This window comes from Salminus brasiliensis, chromosome 6 (assembly GCF_030463535.1).
Source record: "Salminus brasiliensis chromosome 6, fSalBra1.hap2, whole genome shotgun sequence".
In the NCBI taxonomy this organism is placed as follows: Eukaryota; Metazoa; Chordata; class Actinopteri; order Characiformes; family Bryconidae; genus Salminus; species Salminus brasiliensis.
In genome coordinates, this window is record NC_132883.1 from 8,430,133 (window position 1) to 8,451,025 (window position 20,893).

General features: G+C 39.9%; 1 protein-coding gene across 4 annotated transcripts in view; it reads right to left on the reverse strand.

The window, feature by feature from the left end:
* The window catches only part of pde4d (phosphodiesterase 4D, cAMP-specific), a 112,957-nt gene that overhangs the window by 5,076 nt on the left and 86,988 nt on the right, over positions 1 to 20,893 (reverse strand). For all 4 annotated transcript variants that reach the window (XM_072681513.1, XM_072681514.1, XM_072681515.1 and 1 more), the window contains exons 4-14: positions 20,522 to 20,598; positions 19,048 to 19,097; positions 13,123 to 13,235; positions 4,948 to 5,041; positions 3,973 to 4,148; positions 3,473 to 3,571; positions 3,186 to 3,350; positions 1,870 to 1,969; positions 1,130 to 1,284; positions 920 to 1,042; positions 31 to 213 (exon numbers count right to left, since the gene is read on the reverse strand). In XM_072681513.1, coding sequence (XP_072537614.1) covers positions 31 to 213; positions 920 to 1,042; positions 1,130 to 1,284; positions 1,870 to 1,969; positions 3,186 to 3,350; positions 3,473 to 3,571; positions 3,973 to 4,148; positions 4,948 to 5,041; positions 13,123 to 13,235; positions 19,048 to 19,097; positions 20,522 to 20,598 — 1,335 coding nt within the window. The remainder of the gene's footprint in view (positions 1 to 30; positions 214 to 919; positions 1,043 to 1,129; positions 1,285 to 1,869; positions 1,970 to 3,185; positions 3,351 to 3,472; positions 3,572 to 3,972; positions 4,149 to 4,947; positions 5,042 to 13,122; positions 13,236 to 19,047; positions 19,098 to 20,521; positions 20,599 to 20,893) is intronic.

Consider the following 20,893-nt stretch of genomic DNA (forward strand, 5'->3'; position numbering starts at 1 on the left):
CATGCACCCATCCGATCAGAGCAGACCTACCTGGGACTTCTCCACTGAAGCGTTGTGTTTGTCACACATAGGGCTGATCTCCATACCCCGCTCCCGCTCCCGGTCCCCCTGGCTGAAGAACTCCTCCATGATGCGGTCAGTCCACTGACGGTACAGCTGCAGGGGCTTGGTAGGGTTGCTGAGGTCAGCACAGTGCACCATGTTCTGCAGCACCTAGCACAAGACCAGCAAAATTGGCTCAGGATCATTTTCCACAATATTTGTGTTCATTGGATTTTCCAAATTTTGGAAAAAATGGGAAGGTGAAGGCTAGTACTGGCTTTCACAAAAGCACCAGTCAACCACATATTTTCAAACTGCGACCAACACAACATCATTGGACAACACAACACACTTAGAGGAGAGCACTAACTGCCAGTTCTGTTAAATCAGCTAATAGAGGTCCACAATGGCTAGTACTGTTTTGAGTGATGGGTGAAAGAGAAGACCAATTTATCCATCATATTCCAGCCAATGGCTGTAGCATTACTGGGGACCAAATCTGAATTAAAAAGGAGCTGGGAGCTGAATGGTCAGGTGGGTCAGTTTAAAAAAATGAGAGTTTAAAACATTGCTCCAAACAAAGTAAATAAAATAAATAAAACAGAATTTAGTCTAATTATAGAAACTGTTCACTAAAAACAGTGATTTTACCTATGTTTACTATTGTGTATTAGCAACATCCTACCCAAGCAAGATGTATTATTTATAGACACACAAAGATCAGATTGAATTAGAATCTAATGATAGTCAGGATTAAGAGACTCGGATTGGATCAGGGATAAACAAACAAATAAAAAACTTTCATCAGGACATCCCTACTGTTAAGTCATTGTCTCTAGAGGCATTGTCTCTTGTATGCATTTTGTTTATGGCTAACCTGTATCCTGTCGGAATAATTGTCCAGCAGTAGAACCCCAGAGCTGGTCACTTTTTTGGTCTCCACCATGGTTTTCAGATCTGCCAGCAAATTCATATGTTTTGACATATCTGTAGCCAGAACCTGCAGAGATGACACAATACGTAGTCATAAAACATGCTGAAACAATAACAATGAAATACAGCTTTGATTGTTTTGCACAAAACTCACAATATCGATGACCATCTTGCGAAGCGACTGTCTCTGTTTCTTTGTGAGGTTCTGGAAGATATCACAGTTTTCCTCCTGCAGCAGCTTGAAGCCTACAGCCAGGTGATGGTTCTCCAACACAGACGAGTCATTATACATAAGAGCCAGCTCAGAGTCTGAAATTAAGAGAGGAAGAGAGACAAGAGAAATTAATGATTTGGGTCATCTTCCCTCGCCCTCAGCACACGCTGTGGAAGCCGATGTTCAATCTCTAATCCTACAGGTTCCTTCCCCTCTGACCCCTGCTGTGCATGTCCAGGGTACCATTGATCTGTTCGGCGTGCTCTATTAGGCACAGAGGAAACTAACCACATGTGATGGAAGGACACACGAGCCCAGCTCATGTTCAATGACCTCATCCCTGTCTGCCATTCATGTATCGACAGCATGTCCATGTTGTTTCACACAAGACCAGCGTAACTGTGTATCAATTACTGCCCTAGGTTCTTCAATATTTGGGGGGTGCACTGGTGCTGAACATGTTTTTGGAGCCCATGGAAAGCACAGAACACCACACAGAAGAGCTATTTTACAACTCATTTTCTAAGAGGGGTACTCTGAATGCTAGGTCTATTTTCAGGGAGAGACATACAGACACAAATAGTCATTGGGTTGTGGTGATATTATATTGACTGATAAGCAAGTTCTCACTCTGTCAGCGAGATGTGCTATGCTGCTCAGAGAGGAGCACAGAGACTTACTAGTGTTAATGAGGAACTGGTTGGAGACGCCAGGATGATCGACGTCATGTATCGCACTGGCAAAAATGGCAGCAAGAATCTCTAGATCTGTAAAAACAGCCTATGAATAAGAAGAAATGGTAGAAAGAAAAAGTGTTAATTCACTGGGTTATGTTCTCATGCTTATCTGCAATAAATCTGACTCTCAAGCGCCAGACACAGCAGCGTGTTAAGCAAATGAATTAGCATATTTAACAAACATTCACAGTGAGTGTGAATTTACCAATAGAAATGTTCTACATCTTTTAGAATACATATTATATTGACTTCCATTGAAAATTACGAACATTTAAAGCCACTATTTTAGAGATACATGTTTTCATTGGAAGCTTTTCTTCATATCCACAATACTACAGCTGCCACTGTTCTGAGAAAACTGACTGAATGTCTTTAGGCATTAAGCTTTTAAGTGTTCTGCAAGTACTTTTGGAAAGCATTTGGGTGGTTGCAACATACATTACATATCCAAATGTTTGTGGACATCCCTTCTAATGAATGCATTCAGCTAGTGCACCCATTGCTGAACCAGATGTATAATGGTGAGCACACACACAGCTTATCTAGTCCCTGAAGAAAAGTACTGGCAATAGGTTAAAAATCTCTGGAGCAGATAAACATGAACCTATTAGCACCATGCCTAATGCTAGATGTGGGCTAGAGGGGTATAAGGCCCTCCAGCATGGAGCTGTGGAGCAGTGGAACTGTGTTCTCTGGTATGATTGTGCTCCACCCAATAAATCCTGAACTCGCTAATACCTCATAGCAATTCTAGAAAATCCTTCCCTGGACAGTAGAAACAGTTACTTCAACAAATGCAGGATAAACTCTTTTAAATACCCTTGATTTCAGAAGAAACAATAAAAGAGCATATGTCCCAATACTTTTGTCAATATAGTGTAGCTTTTTATGCTTAGAATCTGGTCAAAACTAAATGTATTTTCACTTGCATTTGACGAGTCAAATCAGATATGTTAATTGAGCTGTAATTAAATGGCTCAATCCATTAAATATTTGTGGTCAGTTTCCTGTACAGGGATAAAGTCTAGTTCTGGACAGCAGCTTGAATAAAGATTTTCAATTAAAAGGAAAAAATAGTCCAGGAATAGGTTTAATTCTTGTTTGGGAAATCGACCCCTGGTGTTCAGACAGTGACTTCCTTTGTGACATCCCTAATAGTACTATGCATTTTAAGTAAAAAAACGAAGCCCACATTAAACTGGATTTACTCCAGAAGCTTTAAAAAACAGTGTGGACTGCCGTGGAGGGTTGGATCATACCTCGAGAGCCGGGCTGGATAGCAGCACATGAGTGGACTGAGTGACATCGGCAGCATGGATGTTGTTGTGGTAGGCAACATCACTATGGTAATGGTCTTCTAAGGTCATCAGATACGTTATAAAGGTATCAAGCGGAATTTTGAACGTTTTTAATAAGTCTCTCTCCTGTAAGGCACAGAAGAAAAAAAGACAGGTGTATCATGAACATGAAATTGCTGCAACCGGAAATCTGAGTAAGAGTGTGTTTGACTGGAGCAAGGCTACAGCCAATGTATCCATATACATACCTGGAATATCGTGTACATCATAACTGTTAAAGGTCTGTTGCCAGAGAACTCTGTGACTTTGAAAACATTAAGGCCCCATTTGTTCACATCTTCAAGCTCCTGAAACAGAAAAACAGATGCATATTTCACCATAATGGACAGAGAAGAGAACACAGACAGAAAAAACAGCAGAAAAACTGACTAACTTAATTAAGCACTAATTATATCTAATGTCTCCTAACCCTGAAACACAACAGTATAAACACAATAAACAGGTCAAGGATGCTCAGTCCCAGTCAAAACATCTATCTGTCGAAAGAAAATTAACAACCTCTTAGCTGGAAGATCAATTCTCAATCTATTTTATTTATTTCCATTAAGTGAGATAATGGATTGTTCAAATGATGAGAGTATTTAGGCAGAGGATTTAAATGATGGACAGATTACTCTACTGCTTGTAGAACATTACAGCATCTATTTACCATAATGTTCATCTTCTCAGTGACACACACATACTGTACCTTGGCCAGTGCTTCCTCTGTGTCAGTCTTGACTCCAAAGCGAGGGATGTTGGAGTTGGAAAGGCTGGAGCTGTGTGTCAGCTTCTTCACACCACTAATTTGAGACATTGGCCTCTTCTTCTTCTCCTTGTCCTTCTGCGTCTGAGGAGAAGGCATCTCCACCTCATGCTGTTTGTCTGTACACACACATGCACACAAACACACAAGGTTTCAGAAATCGGAGCAGCTCGCGTCAAAGTGTTTGGGAAGAGTTTTTGCTTACATATGTTTGCATACATGATGATATCATCACTGTTACGCAAAAAAACGTTTTTCACATTTTGTCGTAATGTAAATAGCAGTTGTCTGTTGATGAATGGACCAATAGCTCTAAAATGACCCAGAATAAATTATTTTTAGACTGACTTCCATTGAAAGTTATTCATTTTTTTCTAATTTTGCTATGAAGTTGCCATTTTGGAGATACAAGATACAGCAATGATATGGTAATGTTACTGAGCCCTGCATTTTAATGGCTTGCTATCAAAAGCTTGGCCCTTTGTTCAGATTTAACAATCCATGTTGTGTGATGCAGTAAAAGGAACAGTTAACTTGTTGACTTCAAAAAATGCTAGTAAAAATGTGGGTTTGTCCCAGTAAAAAGACTCTTACCTTGCTTTATACAGTAAAAACCTCATGATGTTCTGGCCTATGTGACCTTCATAAAACTTTTAATGACCAACATTAACAATGATTACAGGTGAAGACACCTTTCATTATTTATTCATCACCCCACTGTGAGACACCCTTATGGCCAATCATACGTCTGAGATGCAACAAACATCCAGGATCACATCACCATCCATTTAATGGGATTCATTAGGATACAGAAACAAAAGCTTACCCTGAGTTAGAACCTAACAGCAAGGCCAGATATGTATGGGCCTATATTTTTCTGACAAGCATCAGTAAAGTTCGATTGTTTTCACTACTCACCTAAGAAGGTGTTGGAGATGTACTCAGAAACCTGGTTTCCAGAGCGGCTCATCTCGGACAGATGGGTCAGCTCTCTGTTCAACATCCTCTTGAACTGAAAACATGCAAAAGTTCACAATTTAAAAGCTGGAAAATACAGATGTTTTCAGACTTTCTTCAAATCACTCAACAGCACTTGAAGCACACCTCCCAGACGCACAAACATTTTAATGGCTGTTGTTCCCTGTAAATGTCAGGTGTAAATGGACAATTATCAGACAGTAAACAAAGCTGATCACAACACCCAGGCATTTTATAATTAACTGATGAAGAGGCATTTTCTAATGGTGTTTGTGACCATCATCTGCCCCCAAAGACATGAAGACCAAAACAAAATTCTAGACCATCAGGTGTTTTTCTTTTGTTCTGCCAAGTCTGCCGTCTCTGTGCGGCTCCAGATCGTCTGGAAACTCAAGGCTGAGCCGTCTAGATAATATATGAAAAGAACAAAACAAACAAAAAAACAGCATCCTCACTATCTCACACTCTGGAAACCAGGTCACAGTGACCTGTTCAGTCAGTAGGTGGGAGCCACAAGAGAAAACAGCGCTAGCAATGCAAAACAGTGGAAAGCTGAACTAAAACTGAAATATACAACAGAAACACACTTATCAGGTCTTCCACAGGTTCTTCAATAGGTCCAACATAGTTTTCTATATGTCTACAATATGTCTACCATAGTTTCTTCTACAGGTCTACCATATTTCCCCCTATTTTGTCTACTATAGTTTCTCCCATAAGTCTACCACAGTTTCTCCCATATGTCTACCATAATTTCATCTATAGGTCTACCATAGTATCTCCTATATATCTACCATAGGTTCTCCCATAGGTCTACCACAGTTTCTTCAATGGGCCCAACATAGTTTTTATATATGTCTACCATAGTTTTCCCATTATGTCCACTGTAGTTTCTTCTATAGGTCTACCATTGTTTCTGCCATATGTCTACCATAGTTTCTCCTATAGTTCTAAACTAGTTGTAATAATGTTTCTCCCATAGATCTACCATAGGTTCTTGCATAGGTCTACCATAAGTATACCATAATTTCCAATATAGGTCTACCATAATTTCTTCCATATGCCAACCATATGTTCTCCCATAGGTCTAAAATAGCTACACCATAGTTTCCTCTATAGGTCTCCCATGTGTCTACCACAGTTTGTTCCATAGGTCTACCACAGGTTCTCCCACAGGTCTATCAGAGTCTACCAATGTTTTTCTTTAAAAAGAGAAAACAAGACACACCATGTCCAGACCAGCAGACACTGTAACCTAGTTAGAAATCTGCATGTTTTTATAGCAATGTGTGGGAAGTGAGACAGAAATGGCAGCAGCGGGGACTGGTGGACACAATGAAGATGAATATGTAGACAAAGAATAGAACTTGGCTGTAAATTTAGGGCCAATATCCAAACAACTCTCTGCAGCTGCAGCAGAGATAATGAACCTAAAACCCATGTCCACTGTAGTCATCAGTTACACATCAATCAATCAATATATCATCTATCTGTTCATCCAGCTGGTTTAATCTGTACATCTTTTTGCTGATCTACCATCAACCAAACATACACAAATACAAAATAATCAAGGTGTATCATGCCCATTCATGCCCTTTATTATCTAACAGTGTGTCCAAGACGTAACAGCTTACCTTTATATATCCCCAAGAAACTGTTAGCAAGTAATTTGCCTCAGGCATTTTGAGAATCAGGCTGGTCAAAATAAGAATATTAAAAAGATGATGGCACAAGAATGGCAAGGCTGCAGAAGTCAATACTTCATGGTGTTGCAATTGAAATATTCCTCATAGGAGGTCCTCCCTTCTGATATCTTCACAATTAGCTAGATCATAAGAACAGTCCAGAAATTCCTTGCAATAATCCAAGGCATTGTTTCTCTAGCCACACTGCGCTGTTGCGTCTCCAGAATCCATGGGAATCTAAAGCTGAGGTGTGTGAGAGTGCATTGCTTCCAGTACACTGAGAACTCCTCGAATTGCGCCGGCTCTGAGATGCTTTTGCTTTGGGAGGGGGGAAAAAAACCTCAGTCAACAGCTTCCAAATAAGGCTCTGTTTCGTACAGTCGTTCAGGTGAAGTAGCTCTGACTACAGCCTCTGCCTGGCCAAGCCCTGCCAATCACACACCTGCTAGGGAGCAGCCTCAGCGCATCACAGCAGCCGATTGGCCAGACCAGACTCTCATGCAAATCGGCTGGGAGGGCTCTGGCTTTCTGGTCCCTCCCTCTCATCTGTAGCTGCGCAGCTGCATTGAACGCTGTCTGTCGTGTCAATGAAGCAAAGCGCACACAGGCAGCGAATCCCATGACACCTCCTCATAGACAAATGAGCAGTGAGAACTGTACATGGGAGATGTGTGTAATTATGTGATGCTGGAATGTGAATGTGTGTGTGTGTCTGTGTGTGTGTGTCACAGAGTGACACAGTGAGGTAATCGGCCTGACATGATTTCTGAAAGTAGGCATTGTCTCATCCCGGGTCATAAAATATTCAGCGAGAAGGAAGAGTCAGTGGAGAGCATATGTCTGATGCCAAAAAGACCTTACAATGACACAGTTCCGGAAGATCTGCTCCGTTAAATCATCCTCAACAAAGACAAACACAGATGTAATGCTACCCCTTGAAAAAAGGGTCCTTTGATGGTTCTATATGGAACCTTCATTTATTTATTTGCCTAATTAAATGGTTTTGTGATGAAGTCTTTAAAATAATGAAGGGTTCTTTGAGCGATGCCTTTGGAGATTCAGCCAATTTTGATTCCATGAAGTACCATGTCCAAATGTTTGCAGACACCCCTTCTAATGAATGTATTCAGCTACTTTAGGTTGCACCCATTGTTGACACAGGTGCACACACAGCTTGTCTAGTTCTGGCATGGGCCAGAGGGGTATAAAGCCCCCTAGCATTGAGCTGTGTTCTCTGGAATGATGGTGCTCCATCCAATACTTTTGGGCTGGGGGAGTTTTTGATCCTGACCTTGCTAAAGCTCTTGTTGCTGAATGCAACCAAGAATTCAAACAGTGCTCCAAAATCTAGTAGTAAGCCTTTCCTGGACAGTAGAGACAGTTACTCCAACAAAAGCAGGACAAACTCTAACACCCTTGATTTGGGAAGAAACAATGAATGAGCAGGTGTCTCAATACTTGTGTCAATATAGTGTATGTAATAGAAATGTGTGGGTAAAGAACCTCTTGAAGGTTTAAAGAACCTTCACTCATTTTTTTGACAGACTTACTTCTTTATGGAACCAAATGTGGTTCTTCTATGGTATTGCTCAAAGAACCTTTTGATGCACCTTTATTTTTAAGATAGTTGGAAATATTTTGTATATGTTTTTAAAATGAAAAAACTATTACGGGTCCTAATAGTTTATACTAGCTGTTATACTACAGCTTACAGGCAGTTTTATAAAAAAAAATCTACATTGTTGCCAATGTGTATATAAATGTTAATACTGGCCATTAAAAATGTGCCTTTGTTTTATGAAATTCTGCAGGTAGCTGAATGAATTAGAAAATGCGTTATGCAAAAATTGCTATGGTACTATGGTACAACAATGTCTCACTCATCAAATACATATCTATAACCACCTCAACCAGCTTTATGTGATACAGCTGTATCAGTGTGAACAATTCTTGAATTTGATAAGTAATTTGAGTAAAGTACTGACACATAAGGTTAACTGTTTAAAATGATCTTAACTCAAGCAGTAGAAGTCTTAAATATCAGTAGACGTCTTAAATAATATGAAAACTGGAACGCTGGAGTGGAGCTACCCAGAATCCTGATGGTTTTGTTTACTGACTATTGTATTTTATTTTGGACTGAATTGTTTAATTAAATTCTTACAGCAATGCTCCAAAATCCAAGTGTTCCCCTGGACAGATGAGACAGTTACTCCAACAGAAGCAGGATAAACTATTTTTAAAATAATAAACTCTTCTCTTTTTTAATACTCTTGACTTTAGAAGAAACAATGAATTAGCAGGTGTCCAAATACTTTTGTCTGTATTGTGTATCATAATCTAAATAGGGTAGAATTATTAATATCAGTGAGCTCACTGTGAAAAAAGTAAAGGTCTTCAGATGATCAGGTTGGGCTGATGAGGATGGATCTATGGGTACAGTATTAGAGTGAGTAAATGAAGGCAGCTGAGCTGAGCAGAGCCAGTGGAGCCTACACAACACAAACTGGGATTGTTTCACACTTCTGCTCCCTCAGAGACAGCAGCGGGATGCTGCCTAATTTGCAGCTTTGCTGGAGCAGATGAGCCAGCCGTAATCGGGTGGCGTGGGCCCATGCGGACAGGGGTGTGCGTGTTTCTATTGTTGGTACATCCAGAAGGTGTTAACACGCCCGCTCTTGGTGGTAAAAGGGAAAAAATAGGAAGAGGTCACACAATTTTCTGCTGCGATTTCACAGTAAATGTGTTTTTCTTTTCTTTTTTTAGACCAGGACCTAAATAGGAACTCCATTCTGAACGTGCAGCACCAGATAGAAAATAGACTTCACAAAGCAGTGAAATAAGAATTTCCAATTTAGCGAGGTCTTCACTGAAACATTGCATTTATTAAAGGCACAATTACAAATTACATATCACACATTATATTTATTACAGCCTGATTTTGTTTAACTATCTGATTTTAAATTGTACTTTACAGTACAATGTACAATACAGCCATACACAAAGAGTCTGACTCCTGTTCACACCTGCTCCATCTAGAGTCATTTGATCAGAAATGGACTGTGAGATGTATAGCCGTTTAGCATTAGCAGGGGTCCTACTTACGACCCTGTGTGACTGGATTTAGTGAATAAAGGAAGAGTACTGCCCACAAATGACTACCTCAGTCTATTCGTACATTTACACTGTGTACACTGTTAGACAAAAATGCCCCAAACATTCTTGTTTGTGTGAACACACAGGGCTGTTATAAACATTCAGCTCATAAACTGCTAACACAACTTTTCAAAAACCTATTCAGTCAACAGGTATTAGGACGTCTTTCTCAATAAGGCAGCAAATCAGGGGCTGGAATTAGAAATGTTTTTAAAAAATGTGCTTTAGGACTAATTGGTGCTTAAGAAAAAGTTTGCTAAAATTGCTAAGCTGTGGGCCTAAATAATAAAACATCTTAAGAAAATAATTAAGATTTATTTAGAAGAAGTTTTGAGAATTTTTTCTCTAGAGAACAGCACTTTCGTTCTTGTGAACTTCAAAGTGTTTATCTTAAGATCATTCACTATTTTTTTTCGTAGGTAGTGTTTTTGCGAATAAAGACCTAAAACTTCAGGAGTGGCCAAATCACCAGTTTGGTACGTTCCTAAAGAAACTGGAATGCACTGTTGAGCTCAGAAAATACAAAAAGGCCAGGAAGACCATGGACAACAACTAATGTGAATGATCATAGAAGTATTTCCTTAGTTAAGAAAAAAACCCTTCAACATCTCATCGAGTCAAGAACACTCTCAAGGAGGTAGGCGTTTTATTGTCGAAAACATCTAAAAAGACTGATCAGTTCTGAAACAAGATTCTTTGGGCAGATAAAATTGAGGTTAACTTGTACCAAAATTAAGAGAAATGTATAGAGAAAGAAAGAACGGGCTCATGATCAGAAACATAGCATAACACCTGTCAAACATGGTGGAGGCAGTGTTATGACGTGTATGTAAGGCTGAACAATAAAACTGGATCACTTGTGTTTAATGATGTGATAGTTGATACAAAGAGCAGGATGAAAGTAATAAATGTACTTAACATATTAAACCTTGTATGTTAGAACAACTCAAAAACATTAGGTTAGAATGACTCATAAGTCTTTATATTTTATTTGAATTATTTCAGTTAACCCAAAATCTCAACTGAAGTTAAATAACTTGCATTTTTATTAATTATTATTCATTTATATATGATTAATCTGCCAGTAACACTGACAGTATAATTATGTGGTAATGCAAAAGTGAACAGTGCTCAGCCAGCATACACGCACACTCAGCAGTACAGAAAATGGTAGCTTGCTCTTATAACCCACAAAACTGAGGCCACACAGTCAACCACTACATAAAATAAGAACGTACATCCAATCAAAGGTAGCCTAGGGGGAACTACTACACTACTGCTGGTGAATGGGGGGAAGACACACTCAGTATGCCAACAGATGGTGCCAGAAGCCAATGAAAAAAGGGTTTTACACTCACGAAACATAATGGTCACCATATTTCATTGAAACAACTCAGTTCACTCTATATAAATTCACCTCAACTCAAAAAAAAAGCTTGATCTTACACAAATTAGCAAATTTCTAGCAAAATTCAATATCTCATTTGTTTATATGAGTTTGATCAGCTTAAGCTTAATCATTTTAGGTGATCTCAAATCTGTAGTACTTAAGTTATGTTAACTATTTCATAAAGAAATGCAGTTAGGTTTTACAGTGCACTAAATAAGGGTTCTTTAACCCTTAACATTTTCAACAGGCTCTATAAAGGACCTTATGTTTTATATGAAGAATCATAGAGTATAACCATATGATATAAAAATGGTTCTTTGAGCGGTTTTATAAGGAACCCCTGAAAAATCCCACCTTAAAGGTTTAATCATAACAACAAGAACATAATAATAATAATAATAATAATAATAATAATAATAATAACAACAATAATAATGATAACAATAATACACACTATCAATATAACCTGCTCTCTAGACTGTAAAGCACCTTTGTTGCATATTGTAGACCACCGCTGCTGGTGGGCTTGAGCAACAACAAAGCAAGCTGACAGGCCTTGTGCGTTACCATGGATACTCAAGAGGAGGGGGGCAACCAACAGGGAAACAACAACTTGTGAACATTCGGTGCCTTAACATTAATGGCTGGTCACTACTGTACGATTCTTAGCCTCGTAAGACCACAGTGCCACGGTTGGCGTCAGTAATTGTGTGCGGTGTTGTGGCGTAGCTGACTGGCTGAAGCTGATTAGCATGCTGCATGTGTGCCGGGGCCTTGAAGGAGAGTGTGAGCATGCTCAGTGCGGAGCTGGTTGACGATTTTCACTGCCGTTGTTGCAAACGCTCGGAAAACAACCAGCTCACAGTAACAAGAGCATCTCTGTTTAGCATGACAGAAACATGGCAGCCAGGCACGAGGCCCTTGAAGAAAAGTGCTATTAACTGAATGCTGTTATAGGAATGAGTGTGAGTGATGATGTGTGATTCACATGTGCATGGGGCTGCATGGAAAATGTGTCACCAGGCACAATACATAAGCAAGGTCACAAATCAGGCACAGGTCAGTGGGTAGTAGGATAATGTCAGAGTAGATGTGATGAAATGCTGGTTCCACTAAAAGTATGGGCTGTTTAGTTAGCCAGCCTCAGGAGTATGACACAATGGGGACAGTGGTGCGTGAGAAAGGGGCTACTGGAGCTTTACAGCACAAGAAACTGCCCTGAAATCCACAAGGCCCTTAATATAAACATACACACTAACAGTTTTCTTAAGATGGCTCTTTATACATTTCTGAGCCATACTGTGGCAATGCCTCCACAACCCTATACTCCTCTAAAGAACCATGCTATGGTATCTAGACCACACCGTGGCAATGCCTCCACAACCCTATACTCCTCTAAAGAACCATGCTATGGTATCTGGACCACACCGTGGCAATGCCTCCACAACCCTATACTCCTCTAAAGAACCATGCTATGGTATCTGGACCACACCGTGGCAATGCCTCCACAACCCTATACTCCTCTAAAGAACCATGCTATGGTATCTGGACCACACCGTGGCAATGCCTCCACAACCCTATACTCCTCTAAAGAACCATGCTATGGTATCTGGACCACACCGTGGCAATGCCTCCACAACCCTAGACTCCTCTAAAGAACCATGCTATGGTATCTGGACCACACCATGGCAATGCCTCCACAACCCTAGACTCCTCTAAAGAACCATGCTATGGTATCTGGACCACACTTTGGCAATGTCTTCCTGACTGCATACACTTCAAAAGAACCATTTTATGGAATCTAGACCACATTGACACAATGCCTTCACAACTAAGGTCAATCAACCCCTGACTTAAGTGTAAAAAAAAAGGTGTCACTCTTACCTTGTTGGAGGCCATCTCACTGACCGAGTGCCTGGTCTGCAAGGTCTCCAGCTGGTCCAGACACCAGTCCAGCTCCTCCAGCGTCTCAGTGGCCAGCTTCTGGTAGGCCTCCTCTGCAGGAAGAGAGGGTAGTGAGGGGTCAGCCTTAAGGCGCTTCAGCGGACTAGCTGAGGTCCCCAGCAGAGGGCCCAAACTGCCATAGACTGCCATGTTGGGGTGTCCCGACTGGATGCATGGGTGGTTCTTCATGCTGTGTTGTGACCCTCCACGGTGAACATCGGTGGGCTCCAAAAGCGAGCCGGAAAAACTCCCAGAACCAAAAAAAGCAGCGACCGGAGCAGAAATCTTGAACAAGTATCAGACTGAGCACCAAAGAATGGTAATCCCACAGTGGCAAAGTAAAGCCACGGGCCACGGTTGAATCTCGTGAGGGGAAGAGAACAGTATATCCCTAAACAAAACACACAAAGGGGCCACACACAGACATGCAGGGCGACACACATTCGCACACAGACACACTCACTCACTCACTCACACACACACACAATGACTGTTTCACAGCGACGTATCCAGTGATCTAAGGTCCAACATGTTGTTAAGCGCGGAGAGATAGTTCCAGTGCTGGAGCAGAGAAGGCAGCGGTTGTGCTGTGGGCAGGCCCATCTCTGCCCAGCTTTACATCCAGACGCCCAGCGTGTAGGAGGATTCCCAGCTTCACATCTGGCCCAAAACAACAGCTACAGGCATGATGTTTAGGTAGCACACACACATACACGCATACACACACACACAGCATATGGACGGCTGACGCCAACAGATGACTGGGCTCTCCGCTGTCTCTAGTGTTCCAGCAGCCAGCAGCATCGAAAGATGACGAACGACACACACATACACACACAGAAAAAACACAACACAGGACAAGGGCTGTCAGCTCCGTGTGTATGTGTGCGCTCTCTCTGGATGCCCAGCGTGCTCGGGGGGTGGCTGTGGCGCGATGCTGGCTGAACGTGAGCCGAGCTTCCCCCTGAAACAGAAGCCTGAAGGCTGCCAGCGCTGCGCCGTGGAAAAGGAGAGAGCAGGCTGCAGACAAGCCACGGCCTGGAGTCACACAGCACCCGGATCAGGAGCAGCGAGAGGAGTATAGCGCTGTCTATGGTTCTAAGAGCAGAGGTGGGTGGGAGAGTGGTGTAAGGTATATGTCCTTAAGTGCATTTTGGATGGATTTATGCTTTTCTGAGGATTTCCAAATGCTAATACTTGTATTTAAGAGACTAGTAACAGAGTTCCTATACTGTTCTTGTGTTTGATTTCGTTCCGTTATTGTTGTTTTAGCACCTGGGTGGCTTTGTTCTTGCTCACATTTCTCACTTGTGCAGGTTTTATATCTTATTTGAGACCCAAACACTGTAATAAGAGAAAAACAGCACCTGAAAACTCAGTGCTGATATATTTTACCTGATATTGTTTAGGCTGTTTTAAGGCAGAGACTGTTTGCACATCACTTACATATTAATAGAATACATTGCAGTGGGGTCTAAAGCATACACTCTGTTCTATGGTACAACAACTTTGTCAACACTAACTGTGTTGATTTAACACCGCAAATCTGATGCACAGGGCCAGATTGGAAATCTGTTATTTGTTTGTTTAAACCTGAAAATAAACAATATAAAGTTTTAGAACTTGAACATTTAGAAGAAAGAAAATATGTAAGACAAATAAGATTTAAAATTAAAGATTATATTTCTGGGTGAGCTTTCACCAGGCTGTTGTACATCAAGGTCAGATTTTTTCCTCTTCCACTGAAGCTTGTGTTCAGATGGTGGATTTGATCTACTCATCATCAGAGGCTTTAGCACAAACTTGTCAGCTTGAGTGTTTTTAAGCCAAGACAAGCCAACCATATGTGTCGGACACAGATGGAATTTGGCTTCCACCTCAAACCATCCGTGCAGTGATCACAACTATACTATACTCACCACTATATTCTATACACCAGTGAACACACACAGTGACTATGAGCACACATGTCTGGAGCGGTGGGCACCCATTGCTGGGCAGAGAGAGTGAAGGACCTTGATCAAGGGCCCAAGAGTTGGAGACTGGGGTATCCACACTCCAACTCTATCAACCTCATCAATAGCTGGAAGCTCTAACTGCTGAGCCACCATTGCCCCTGTCATTAAAGTATCTGGTTATTTTCCATTTAGTCCAATTCATGATTGTGGTGGAAACAGGGCAAGCAAGAAAGCCCAGGTATCCCTGTTCCCAGCTACTTGCACCAGCTACTTCTGGGGCATCCCCAGGTACTCCCAAACCAGCCAGGAGATAAAATACCTCCAGGGGGTCCTGGGTTTTGCTTGAGATCTCCTCCCAGCTGATTGTGCCACTTCCAATAGGAAGTAACCGGGAGGCATCCTTGTCAGATACCTGGACCACCTCAACTGGTTTCTCTCAATACAGCAGTAGCTTTACTCTGAAGCTTTACTCTGGGGATAGTCTAATATCCGTGCTCCTGGATATTAGAGTATCTTACCCAATTGCCAAGGCTGAGCCCAACCACACAATAGCGATTGCCCAGCCACATGATTTACCCAAAAAAAAAAAAAAAAAAATCCCAGAAAGGAATGGCATGTCCCTCCAGGAACGGGGTGTGAAGCTATCCCAAGTAGACCCCAAGGACATCATGTAACTCAGGGTCTTTTTTAGCAGTAATGGGAACCGTGCTCATGAGATCGGCCACAGGTTAAGTAATGCAGTCGCCATACCAGACTATAGTGTTGAAGAGAGAGCTGATCCATAAAGCAATGCTCTGGATTTACTAGTTAATTTACACCTTCGCCCTCTATGGTCAGGTTTTTTTTTTTTTTTTGTGAATGATGAATGGACTAATAGAAATGCTCCAAAATGACCTGGAATAAAACATTTTTACTTTTATTGAAAGTTTTTTTTTCCTTGTCCTGTAATAATTGTATTAATGTAATATATAGTTTTATGAGTACAGGCTTCGGCTCCTTTCCTCACCGCTGTGTCAAACTACATTCACATTTTTTCAACCCAAGGCGAAGTCAAATTACAACAAACTGCCCAGACAGGGATTAACATTGTTGCAGCTCCAGCTTTGAACCACAACCAAAACTAGACTAAGGATCAAATACTGACAGCTTAGATTATTACATTTGATATAGAAGAGACAGTCACAATTTGAGCCTTCTGTTGTGTACAGTTGTGTAAAATATCTATTAGGGAGAGACCAGTGCGGTTTGTCTCTATGAGCTCGTGTTGTGGGCTGTATTCACTGTGCTTAGCAGAGGATGACTGACACGGACGTGAGCACTTCATGCTCGCGACACACAATTCAGCTCCTCAGACGCTGAATACAACAGCGATCAAGGACAGATTCGCCCTATTGTATCTCATGAAGGATCTTAAAGCCTGGAAAGCCTAATTAGACTAATTCCTATGCTGATAGTATAAGAAGTAGTAAAGGAACCATTTATCTGTAGCGTCAAATTAACATCTTTCAACATCTTGGACTGTTGTGATAGTACTGATTCTAAATGAATTCATTAGAAACTCAAATCTAAGGTGTGAGGAGTTCACTCGGATTAATTCAAATGAATTAAGTAGTTGAAGCCTGTTAAAGAGGCATTTTTTTTTGTTTCATGTGTGTGTGTGTGTATGTGTTTTAGTGCACGTGAGAACAAGTGTGAGCCTCTAACCTGAGGTATGAACCACATGTGCAACATATACATTCACCTAACAATGCTCACATTATCCCTGTCACTCTGCTCGTCACTTTCTTTCTTCCTTCCTTCCTCCCTTCCTCTCTCTCTCTCTCTCTCTCTCTCTCGCTTTGTCTGGCTCTTTCTCTCTCTCTCACCCAGCTACAGAGGGACGGGGTGCCACTCTCTGAAAGGGACTGCACTGACGTCAATAGCATTCTTCTCATGCTTAGCGCGACATCAGACACCAGCCCAAGCGAGGCCACTGGCTCCGCAGACAGCAGGACTGATGAGAAGTCCTGGACTGGATCACCCCAGGAATGGATCGGGTGTTTGTCTGCATTGACGACTAGATGGTGCTCATCACAACGCTAGTGTTGGCATTACAGTCAGCAGTGCAATTCCTTACAGCATGATCTTGTAACATTGAAACTCATCTAAAGAAGGAAGAGAAATATCTAATAATGTAAAAAAAAAACTAAATGGAAGGTTTATTTCCTTTTCGTCTAACAAAAGGTCTAATGGGTTATTACCTTTGAACGTGGTTCACAAACCACTGCAATTTGGTTAAAAATAAAAATAAAGTAAAATAAATCAGGGGCAATTTTCTTAGCTGTTAAACATATTGTAATTATAGGATGTATTCCTGAAATGTGTCACTTGTATGTTCATAATTTTTCCAGGAGGTAAAACAAAATAAAAATATATTTTCAGTTGTTTAAATTTGCTATTTAAATTTTTTTGTTTTAATTTATTTTATATAAAAAATGAAAAAGAAAATGTACATTTTGAAAGGTTTTAAAACACCTGTTTTTTAAATGCAAAAACTATTTTTGGAAGAGAAACATCTAAAAGTAACTGGAAAAAATCTTTAAATTGTAGGTTTTGTAGGGGATACAAACTATCTGAGTGTTAGGGTCAGGGTTACAGGACCTGGATTTGGTTTAGAACCAGGATGAGGATTAGGTTCAGCTTTTGGGTTAAGATAAGAGTTCGGGCTAGGGTGAGGATTAGTGTTAGGGAAAATTTAAAGAATTTAACACATGTTTAGTTGAATTTAAGTTGAAGGTAAGAACCAATAACCCAATAACTCTGCCCAAAACCCAAAATCTGGTCGTTCTGCCCATGGGAAATGGACCTCATCCAGAGACAGTATGTCTCTTGAGGATGTGCAGTAGTGTATAATTAAATGTAGAGTTAATTACCAACTTATTTATGAGCTGAATCAGATGGAAAATACTAAACAGCACAACAACACAACCCTTATCAAGGAGTTATATAAGCACATACAACTGATCCTAGAACCTGACCCTAATACGTATAGGTCAAGATTACAGTCACTCAAGGCTACTTTTCAAATGTATAACACTAAAAAATATAAGATCCTTAAGAATCATTGGGGGGGTTCTTCAATTTGAAACTGGGACAGAATCTCTTAAGGTGCTTTGAGGAACCTTCAAGGAACCCTTTTCTTCTTCCCTTTTGGGAAAGGTTCCTTAAAGCACCATATATATATATATATATATATAATTATATATATATAATTATATATATATAATTATATATATATATATATATATATATATATATATATATATATATATATATATATATATGTATATATATATATATATATATATATATACAAAAGTTTAAAAGAGCACATGAAGACTACCGCTAAAAGTCAGATTTTGTGACTTTTATTATAATTTAAGTGTACTACTTTGGGGAACATTCCTGTATTCCTGAGAGAAGAGCATTTGTAGGTAAAGAAACGATTATGGCAACATGCCACAGTGAGGAGCATGAGATAAAGAGAGCATACAGGTGCTTTTTTGGGCAGTATTACAGAGACGCCTGTGATAAGCTCTGGGTGGCCAACCTGTATTTACAGTGAGTAAGCATGGAATCCAGTACTCACACTCCTCCGGCTTTACACAGTCCAACTAAAGCACCATGCATCTGGCCAGGAACCAATGACTGTGCTCTGTATGATACTGCCTGAGACTCGGGGACAAGACTGGTTTCTTACAAAATTGTCTTTAAGCCCATCCGCCACGTTATACACACACACACACACACACACACACACAGGCCCACCCACCTGCTCTCTCACTCCTGAACATACAAAGACAAACACAGACAGGCACACAAAAGGACACATGACAGCATTTAAGAACAATAGACAAAGGTACTGCACCTGTGTAGGAGGTCTTTGTGATGGGTGGAGGGTTACACATGGGTGATCTCCTGATAGAAATAATGACAAGAATTAAAACCTGTTCAGCTGAAGATGGCACATACAACATGGAAAAGCACTTTCATGGAAAATACTACACTGTAACTGGACTACAAAGAACTACACCAGCATTATTGTGGAAGATTGAGTGAATATTTGAGTATACTTCACTTATACTTCAATATACTTCAAGTATACTTCACTTGAGTGAATATTTGAGTATACTTACTTGAGTACTCTTATTAAATCACATTTTCAATAGTAAATGAGATTTTCTTCTTCTGTTTTGTATTTACAGGTATATTTACTTGAGAACTCTTATATAATTGCATTTTCAATAGATAAACAGATTCAATAGATTACCCATTTATTCCTATATTTTCTAGTATTTGCAGGTATGCTTAAAAAACCGAATTTATCTTTATATTTACTTATTTTGTAAATGTACTGTATAGTATTGTTCTTTGAAATAGAAGAAACATTACATTACAGACGTTCTCTTTAATTTTTCAATAGAAAAAAAATTGCTTTGTATTTAATAGTTTACTTCCTTGAATACTCCTATTCAACTACGTTTACAATAAAAAAAATTATAAAAAACAATTTTCTTTATATATTTTATGCATTTACAAATATATGTATTTGAGGCTACAATATTCAACTACATTTTCAATAGAAAAAAAATCTTACTTTTTCTTGTATTTACAAGTATACTTAGATACTCAAATATAGTATATTTACTTGAGTATTTACTTGATTGGATAAATAGGAAAAAAAAACAGATTGTCTCCTTATATTTTCTCCTATTTAGTCCTTATATTTTCATTTAGACCTTCAAAGCACTTGTTTCGATTCCTGGAGGTTTTTCAATTTTGCCCAATCATGCCCTTCTTGGTCAATTTAAATCAATAAAAAATATATGTAAATTGATGTTAAACTTCATATTCTTGTGTATGTGTAACTGTCAATACTTTTTTTTTTTTTTTTACTTTCTCTCAAGTATATTTTGTCCACAGTTCCACTTCTAATTAAGTTTACATTTTTCGCCTGTGTGGTAGACAAGGGGGGAGGATATAAAAAAATGTAAACTGTACATTCAGACGGCTGACCAAGCTCAAACCACTTGTACAGTGGACATTATGAATTCATAAACATGCTTAGGTTGACTTGGAAACAGTGTTACAACAAAGCAAAACCTAACCTGGTTCTTGAGCCACTGTGCAGAGTAATTAGGAAGTTACTGAATCAGCCAACAACGAGGAACTGGCTCTGAAGCAGCAGCCCTAAGATAAACATTTCACACTCCACTTCTATTTATTGAGTAATTATCAAAAGGTTGAAGTGGAATCACAGGACACGTTTCTCCTGCCAGAAGACAGACAGAGCATCCTGTTACTGCAGGATCACAGTATAATCAAAACACTGATTAACTTACTTGTTGGAGGCTCTTTCTTGCTGTACATTTGTCAGTGCTGAGAAATTATTCCGTACAGTTCTTAAGCTTGCCAGGACCTGCAGAGAGGGGGTATGACATCAGTCATCAGGCTATAAATAGTGCTTCATGACTGAACGATGGCTATGAGTCTAAGCATATATTCACATAACTCATGTTTCTATGTCAAAAGAACTTTAAAAAGTCAGTCATCGGTGCTCTGAAAAGTGTATATGGGTTCAACACAGATCAGCGATGTTTGTAGCCAGCAGATTTCTTGGAGCTATATTCAGTTCCAAGATAACTCAGACAATGAAGGCCAAAAAATGAAAAAAAGAGTGTTGCTTGACAGTGCTTGACAAAACATATATGGTG